Genomic DNA, 9,804 nt, shown 5'->3' with positions numbered 1-9,804 from the left:
TTTTCCATGCCCTGCTTCTGGAAAATTAACAGCCACAACACAAGTGCTTTGTTGGTTTGCTTACTGAGCCACCACAGGTCTCTGGTTCTGGTAGTTCTGCCAACTTCCCGAAGGAGCACACATTCACTGAGTGAGGCGAGAGAGGAGAGCCGGGGCAGCGCCTGTTTAGGTGTGGTGCAGCACGAGATAAAACCAGGCACTGTGAGACAGTGACAGCCCTCAGGGTTTAAGCCAGCAGGGCAGGAAACAGTGACGCACCTGACTCATGGAATGAGTGCACTGGGGAAGGAAGGGGAAATCACCTCTTTCACCACTTCTTTTGCTCACCAGCTATTTCCTCCTTCCTCAAACAGTTCCAGGACTTCATCACGCTGAAGCAGGCTGCCCTGGTGAGCAGGGGAGTTTTCAAAACCACCTGTAAGGGCAGGAAGCCAGAAGCTTCAAAAACATTTATCTTCACCAGTCAGTACGCAAACCCAAGGCCTGAAATGCCAGAATGCATTAAAAAGAAATTAAAAACTTCCCCTGCAATTCTTGCAGAGGATGACCCCAGCACCCGCTTAGCTCTGGACAATGTGCACGTCTGCACAGCACCCTCTGGAGACCAGACCAAGAGCTCTCTGCCCTGCTGTCACCTGCTGTTCAGCTCTCCAGAGCTGGCACGCTGCTGCTGTCACTGAGGTAATGCACTGCCTTCCTGAGGAAATCATGCCATAAAGCTGGAAGGTGCCTTCTGTTACCTGTCAGCAGGAAAATGCATCTATAAAACCTCCTTCTTGCCAGGCACAGAGTAATGGATCACTGCAATTATGATCCACGGCTGGGAGAGGAGCAGGGATGCTAGGAGAGAGTCAGTGTTTGCCTTCGAGTTTAAAGCAGTTTTCTGCTTCTCCACCTATCCTGTAAGGGGATCAGCACCGAGTGCGAGCAGCACCAAAGAAAGAACTGGGATGAGCTCTGGGGATAGCGAAGACTGTTCTTCATCAAGAGGGCTCTGCTTGAAGGTAACCCACATTTACATCAGTAATGCTCATAGAACAGAAAAGACGCTCTGTGCACTGCTCCTGTGAAACTGAAATGGCACAGCTTTGGCCCCTCCCAAACCCCATGGAATGATACAGACTGCACTGCGATACATCACTTCTCACACGTGCACACAGCCCTGAAATACATTTCCGAGCAGAGGAAAGAAAGATGCACAAACGACACTGGAGAATAACAACAACAATCTCCACTTTAGACATCGAAACTGCAGCATCTCTCCTTTAGCTGCCTCTTTGGAAAAAGCAGTGAAACAAGTGCATGAAAAAGCATTTCAATTATTTCTACTCTGCTTACCTGAGCACTCTCGATGGTGACAGCAGGATGAACACCATTGCCTGGCTTGTTCTAACCAAGTTACTGCATGCAAAGTAGGGCTCTGATAACATTTATAGCAGCTTTCCTCAGAAGAGGAAGAAATGTGTCGTGATAAAGGCCTGTCAGGTGTAAAGCACTGAACAGCCGTGCTGTCTGTGGGAACACAGAAGTGATGCATCCTTACCCTGTTTGCAAGGCAACAGCAATCATTCAAATTCAACACACGAGGGTTTTTTTTAAAAATGATTTCCTACTTAGATTTATTTTTCCTTTAGTAACACAGTTTAGCATTTCAGAGTTTTGCATTCTATACTCTTACACACTGTCCTTGTTTATTAGCATTTGAACACAAAAAGACATAGCAAGACCTCCAAACACAAATAAATACAAAAACACAATATACAGTAAACTGAAATACAACATATAATAATGCTATTGGGAAATTAAGACATGTTGCTAATTCTTTTTTTTTTGTTGTTGTAGTTTATTATTATTATTATTATTATTTTAACAACATGGTTATTGCTGAGCAATAAATTATACATTTTAAAATCGTTTTTCCCCCCTAAATGAAAAGGACAAGAATCACTGGTTACCAGATCACTTGCACTGTATCCTTACAGCTATTGATAATTAAGACAGGCAGAATATACACAATCAAATGAGGTTGGCCTTCTTTGGTCTTTGTTTTTGATCATAAAACTGAACACAAGTGTACCGTTCACTGAAGAGTATGAGATTAAAGAGATGGTTACACAAGTCAAAAAACACGTTAATTTGTACATTATTCTTGATCACTGATGTCTTTCCCATAGATATTTCTTACAGAATTTCTTGGAAACAAATGTCAGCTTTAGTTTTCCCAATTATTACGTTGTTCCACGCATCTTAAAGGTTATCCTCCTTGTCTAAGAGATATGGACCCAATTTCAGCCCATCACCTCACAATGGGGTGTTTTTCACAGCTCTATAGTCACCACTAAATCATTGGAGTTTTACAGCTTGTAGAAAAAATCCGGAACTTTCCCGTTTTTTGTTTTTTGTTTTTCCTATAAAACTGAAAAAATACATCAACCAAACATCGGCTATAAGAGAACCAAAAGGTAGGTGGATCACATGGTGCATCAGCGACAATGGAAGCTGGTACCTTCCCATTCCACAAGTACAGATTATACAACTCTCTGCCAGTGACGCAGGTCATAGTTGGAAGATGTGTCCTTTCAGACGTGAGCTATTTTCAAATCCAAAGCTCAGAACACTATGCAAGAAAATGACCCTTACGAATGATAATGCTGGTTTATCTCAGTAACCCTTAGACAGAGTCAAATTTTATCACTACGCCTCACACTGCCAGCAATGGAGCGTGTGAACACCGGCATCGCTAAGAAGTTAAAAAGTCCTTGCAGAACTGGCAACCAAATTAAAAGCTTAGTTCCAAAGGACCAAAAACACAAACACCACACAGAGACAACAAACCCTGAATGGGTAGGTTAGTAAGCCACAGAGTTGGGATCCAGATATGAATGTCACATCAAGTCTGGGGTGTTTGGATCCAGGATTTTGGTTCAGGTGCTCCTCTGTGAAATTTAGAACTCATTTGAACCCTAAGGAACTAATCCTAACTTGGAGAGAAAAAAAATAAAACAAATAAACACAGCCTAATATCTACACTGAGATCGTGAAATGGAAGACAGAAGCTGCAGTCTTGCCCATAAATTAGAAGGGAAATAGGAATAGTCAGATCCTTTACGTCTCGTGTATCTCTACTCTTCTAAATCTCAAGAAGATGTCCCTGAATTGGCATTCCACAGTTTTCCACAACCTTCATTATCTGGTGCTTCTCAGAAAGGCCTGGATTAAGAGGCAGGAAAGAACAAGTAAGCCCTCTGGATTTCAGTTTAAAGAAAAGGAGAGAAAACAAACCTCAAGAAAGAAATGGTCAGCCACGCTACAGGCTAGCAGAACCAAGATTAATCCACTGCAAAATGGTATCATTCACCCTCCTGTTGAGAAGAGAATCAAGAGATTTTGTTGGTATTTTTGAACAAAGAGAGCACGATACACATTTGCTGCAATTATTCACATCAACACGTTGTGCTGGCCTTCCACTCCACAGGCTGGGCAAAGCACAGCCATGTTGGTAGCAACACAAAGGCTGCCATCCATGTACAACCCCAAATCACGACAGCTTGTATTCTAGCCCTTACTGTCTTGATGTGGGCCTTTAAGGTATGTCAACTCGTTTTCAGTTCCTTTAAAAGGCAAATGTATTAAGAGTAGAGCCTAGTGATTGGAAGATGACACTACAGAACTGGATCCTTTCCCTTAGCCTCAGCTCCAGGAGATTCCTTACGCAACTCTGGGCAAATCATGTCTCAGCCTCAATTTCCTTTTTCCAGAAGAGGGATAGTACTTGCTATAAGAAAATGTTTGCAGATACAGAGAGCTTACTGCCCTGTACACAGCACAAAAAGCTACTCTCAGACTGAATTCCAGAATTGATCTTTTTTTTGCAGTAGCTATGATTTATAGGTCAATCAGAACATAGAGGCATTGACTGAATGGGATAGGAATTCTAAGAAGGAGTCCAGCTGTTTTCTATTATTTTTTATTCTTTTTTTTTTTTAAAGAGTGAATTTGCCTTTAACAAGCTGCCCATCTTTATGTTTGTTTCAAATGCACAAATCTCCTAAAGTAGCTGAGTACAAGGAAGGACATGTCATAAGTGACATTCCAAGGTCTCCAGAAAGGCTACACAATTTGCTCATTTTCCCAGTCAGTAAGTGGCTTGTTTGCTATACACAAGACTTCAGACATGAACGATGGGAATCCAAAGTTCTCCCTTAGCCCAGATCCTCCTCCAGCAGGAGCAAGTTATATTTGCACCACTTGATCAGGTAGAACTTGAGGGGAAAGGGTTTTGTTTCATCACTTCTACATTAAAAAGAAAAACAAAAAGGACTTTGCATATATGTGTGCACGCATGTCTGTTTGTATACGTATGTACCTACAAACTAATGAGTACTTTAAAGAGCAAAGACTATGAGATCAGGTATGCAACCCAAGAATTTTTCCCTCTCACCTATTTGTATATTTGCATAGTTAAATCATAACAAGGCATCAATACTGCAGTAACGCTTCTCACTCTTCTGTGGTTCAGGCAGTTTTTCTTATCACTCCCTAAACGCTTCTCTAAACAGCACCAGTGTTTTGAAAACAGAACAAAAACAACAGAAACCTTGCATTGTTGGTGAAATGCCTGACCCACGTGATGGAATACAGATACAAATAGGTGGTGCCTTTTATACTCCAACTCAATGAGCCAAAATTGTGGCAAGCTGAGAAACACGAGCAATACAATCACAACCTGACACTCATGGGTTCAACACTTAAACCGCAGCTAACGAAAATCGCTACTATCTCTGCATTTGAGAAATTCACCAGGCACAAAAAAACAGGCATGTATCTCCAACTTTTCTAAGCGGGTTAACCCATTGGAAAAGGTAATAAACCATATTTCATATTTATAAGAATGAGAGCGTGTTACCCACAACATTTTTTTATCCATCAAAATTATGCCACCCTTCCTATCTTCCTATTGCACATTCTCTCTGTGAAGAACATTTACAGTACGAGGCTGAAATCAACATTGCATATCGCAGTCAGCAGTTGAAGGTGTATCATGTAGACAGTAACTGAAACAAGACCCCTTTAATTAGATCAGAGGAGTAACGCAGACATTGTCAATCATAATAATCACAGTTGGCCTTAAAACTGGAATAGTTTCATCCTGTTTAGAATTCGAGACTTTCTAAGTAACAGATGCACACTCGCTGTGCTGAATGGCGCACAAAAAGGGCAACATCCAGATTCTCACACACTGGCATCTCCCTTCAGAAAGCTGGAAATGAAAGAGGCTTGTACATCACTTGGAGTGTCATCATTAAGAAAGAATACCAGCTAGAGACTTCAGTTGTGCGCTGCTAAGATCTACTAAGCGGAGGGAAAAGAAGCCTGTTGAAGAAATGCTGCTTGTAGTAGTACAAATACTTTGGAACCCCTTGTGACAATGGCATACCGCATGGGTTAGCCAGGGACTCCAGGGAACATCTGGGGGCAGAGCATTTCTCCATTAATTATTTAGGATAGACCGACCCTGAAAACCTCGGATATCTGGGTCAGAAATACGAATTTTTTAAAAAACCATAAAGGGCATCTAAATGACGGAAGAAAAATCGAAATAATTTTAAGTGTTGAGTAAAGCACCAGGTATCTTTTCTTTTCAATTTAGAGAATATACAGCGGCCTTGTTATCACAAAATGCTACATACTCCTTGCTGGAAAGTAGAGGAAACAGATTTCTATGTACAAAGTAAGAACTCTGCAGAGACAGCCTGTGAGTTCTGCGGAAAGAGGAGTGTTACAGTCAAGGCTTCAGGTATCCCACAGCAGGCGGTGTGTACGTTTGTGTAGCGAGATCCCGGATTTCACAGTACGCAGGGTTGTCAAACTGGAAATTCTCTGGCAGCTTCACGTAGTTTTAAAAAGTGCAGTAGGCCTCCATTTTATTAACTGTGATAAAAAGCATATATGCAAAAATATTTTTATATCGATAGCACATTACTGCATTATAAAAGCTGCCCAAGTGAAGCTGAAGATTCTGGCAGCTGGTGCTTTTGGCACTTGGGAGATGTGGAAAGCAGCATAGAGATCTGTGAAATAACAACAGTGACTGATGTTTCTGCTACAGTGATCGGCATTAAGATAGTTAGCAGTGCTCATATTTAAACTTCTCTCTGAAGTTTCTGAGTCAGTATCCCGCTAAGAGGAGACATTCAGATCTCTTAAAGCTACTAGTTTGGGCTGTGTGCACACTCAGGAAGACTTCCCTATTAGCATACACTTTTCAAAGTCCTCTTTCAGTCACAAAGGCTGGAAACTCTTTTTTCCTCCTCTTTCGGAGCCTGGATTTAAAAGCGCAATTCTGTCACAGGAGTTGGAAACTGTAGTCACAAATCTGCAGAATATGCTGGGCCCTGCTTATACTAGAAATCTCCTCCAAGTCCCAGATCGAAACAGGATATAAACTGTTTTGAGATGGCCAAACGTTTTCATTTAAGTTTGCAAGACATGCATTAGCAATGGGAGGAGAGTCCTTTGGACATTTCCACTTGGGAATCCTGTTTTCAGTAAAATTCTGTGATGCACAAACACAAAAGCTCAGCTGCCTACATTCACAATTATTGAAATGACACGAATCGAGCGAACCTTCGCCCTAAAGCATAAGCGATGGGTTTGCTTATGCAGCCTGCATAAAACTGCAAGTGCCATTGAATTATATCTAGAGATATAGATGCAGGTATATCTATAGATATTTATCTCTTGTGCAGAACGTCCTCCTTGTGTGCTAGAAATTAAATGCTAGCATGTGCCTCCATATTTTAGCTTGCACCTGTTGACAGCTATGTACCATAGAGGGAATACAGTACCTGGACAATGGAAGGCAAGAAAAGGAAGACAAGTTGCTACTGACGATCGTGATGGTCAGCAGCAGGCAGTATTCTAGCAGGTGCCTGGAAAACCCATGAAGACCACTTAGCATGCACTGTATATTCATAAATACTTCTTGCAGGCACTGTGTGTGAAGGCACAGCCAAAAAAGACAACAGCAAAGACAAGCTGAAATACAAAGGCATGAACTCAACTGCACTTTAGACAAAAAAATTGTGACTACGCCTCAAAAAAGCAGAAAGCTGATACAACCTGACATTATAAAGACTAAGATGCACCATCTTCTTTCGAGCCCACACAGGCTTACCACAGCAGTGCAAGCCTGCTCTACTTAAGCGGTTCCTGGATTTTAAAAAGCACCACAGTCAGGCTATGTCACTAGACTTGCTCGTCACAGACTATTAAATAGAAGCAGATGAACACAGCAGGTTGCAATCAGCATGTTTCAGTGCTAGCAAATGCTTTCCACTAAAGTTCAGGCTGTTAGAATAAAGAAGGCCGTGCATTCCCTGTTAGAAAAGCTGTCATGAGCACATACATTCACAGCCCCACAGAGTTCCCCGGATGAGTCTGTTTAAAGTGATGCCACCTTACGACAGCAGGCATTAGAGGAAAAATGTCGCCCTCCTTCATGCTGGCCATGGAGACTGCCTAGTCCAAGCTCCATAGGAGCACTGAGCATAACGTTTTGGCACCTGTGTAAAGCGGATTCTGCCACGGCCAAGCCACAGAAGCTCCCAAAGCCAAAGGAATGGGTTTTGGCTTGTATTTGGAACACCACGAGGTGCCTAAGGGCTTTGAAGTCAAGGCTAAACATTATGCCTGAAGTCCAATTAAACTACTATTTCAGATATCAGAATTAATCTGAATAAAAAGCTATGGTTTATAAGCAGCACAGCACATCTAAGGCACATGTATGCATGCAAGCCACCATCACTGTATTAAGACATGGCTGATCTGTCCTTAAGAAGCAATGGCTGCTAGTACGGAACAAACATATAGGCTTTTTCAGCACTAATCCTCCTCCCCAATACTGAAAATACTATATACTGCTGACAGCATAATTTGCAACATATATAGCTTGATTGGAAAGCATGGGGCAGAACTTTAAAAACTGTACAGGATTCCGTTTAGAACTCCAAAGTTCAACAAATGCCCTATTTTAGGGTGAAAACAATTATAAATCTGATAATGATGCACAGCATCCATGAGTGATTTTTCCTTAATTTTGAAATAGTGTCATTAATTACGACATATATTGTAGGTTTACATTTCTAAAGAGAAATAACAGAATTGAATAGTTTTTTTTCCTATCACAAGTGATAACCAGTGTTTGATTTCTTCTATTTTTCTTCCAAGAAATATCAGTCTATCAACAGTTTTAAAATAAAATGTTTTCTGTAACAATAGAACTTTAAATAAAAATATGATTTTGATTCAGATACTTTTGAGAAGACATGGATACTTTTCCAAGATCTTCTTACAAAGTAATTATTAAAACAGAGACCAGATGAGGCCTTAAAAAGACAATATACTATATTTCAGACAAGATTGCACCTCAGTTTTTTCAAATAATATAATCGCAACATTACTTCATTTCTTCTTTTAACATGCTGACAATTTCCAGCTAGCCCACATGTGAATGTATTTTTGTATCTAGCTTAAAGAAATAAAAGTCAGTAATTTATTCAGCACATACTGTATATGTCTTTTCACCTCCAATGGACTAGATCATTAATAAGTTAAAAACAAAACAAAACAAAACAGAAATCCTCTCTGACCGTAATCATTATCCTCATGAGGGATAAGTGATTCTTCAGAGTTTTAAGTGTTGCTAGTTCTATTAAAAAATACACCATGGTATGATTTCTTAATGTGTTGCTACTTTCTCATTTGGACCCTATGCAGTTATGCCTTCAAACTCTTCCATCTGTTCCACAAGGTGGTTCTGTGAGCTTTAGGACCTCTGATTGAAGACAAACTGATATAAAACCCCCAAATGGAGTTGTCTTCTGTTTAATCTGCCTCCCCGACCGTATGTCAGGGGTCTGGTAGATCCGATGTATCCACTATGACTTTAATAAAAATAGTATCATCTTTAATATACGTTCCATTCTCTAGAACAGTTTGAGCCACAAAGACTGGGCAGCCAGACGCAATGTTCATTTCTCCAGTTGGCTTCTTGAAACTGCTACTGTTTGGATCTGGCTTGAAAGCATCTCCTAAGTGGCGCCGAGACGGACCCTGATCCATTAGCATGAGAGTCACTTTCTGTTTAAACGGCCAAGGAAGCAACGCATCATATTCTCCACGCATTATGACAAAAAACAGCGACAAGTGCGTCCCCTTGCCCATGCCATCTCCATTAAGGTAAACTCTGGCACACATCTTGTAGCCAAAGTATCCAGTGTAAAAGGGTTGGCTGTACAAGGACAGAGTCTTCCCCATGACTGCCTCTTGCTTCCGACGTTTATAATCTCGAATCTTCCAAATTAACACTCCATTGTAACTAGCAGTTTCTAAAACCTGGAATCGGAGGTCCATGTCAGCCAGCCGAATATCGTGAACACTCAGCATCTGGTCATGCCTGCTGAGCTGTGTCTCTAGCATGCCTGTTAGAAAATGGAGAGGATGAGGGGTAAGAAAACGGGCTTTTCTCTAAAGACTTTAAAAATTGATCATCAATACTGTTAGTTTATACACAAACATTTTCTTCTCCAAAAACCAAGCCACATATGGTCACCTTTGAAACAACTTCCACTGCCAATAGTTTGCCAGCTAGAAACTAGGTCAATTAGGATTGTTACATGTGTGGGTGTTAATGATGCATTCAGTATGAGTAAACTATTCAAATCATCTAAAATTTTGTCTGGCCAGTGAGCAAGAGGCTTCTGTATTTTGAGAACATACTTGGTAGCATAATCTGTAGCTTAT

General features: G+C 40.9%; 1 protein-coding gene across 9 annotated transcripts in view; it reads right to left on the bottom strand.

Annotated features, from left to right (window-relative positions):
* Positions 1-1,589: 1,589 nt before the first annotated feature.
* The window catches only part of TRAF3 (TNF receptor associated factor 3), a 68,907-nt gene continuing 60,692 nt past the window's right edge, over positions 1,590-9,804 (bottom strand). For all 9 annotated transcript variants that reach the window (XM_052693525.1, XM_052693522.1, XM_052693526.1 and 6 more), the window contains one exon: positions 1,590-9,482. In XM_052693525.1, the coding sequence (XP_052549485.1) occupies positions 8,911-9,482 (572 nt within the window). In that variant the 3' untranslated portion in view covers positions 1,590-8,910. The remainder of the gene's footprint in view (positions 9,483-9,804) is intronic.

This window comes from Tympanuchus pallidicinctus, unplaced genomic scaffold, assembly GCF_026119805.1.
Source record: "Tympanuchus pallidicinctus isolate F22 unplaced genomic scaffold, pur_lepc_1.0 scaffold3, whole genome shotgun sequence".
NCBI classification, from domain to species: domain Eukaryota; kingdom Metazoa; phylum Chordata; class Aves; order Galliformes; family Phasianidae; genus Tympanuchus; species Tympanuchus pallidicinctus.
This window is presented reverse-complemented; position numbering and strand designations above follow the sequence as displayed.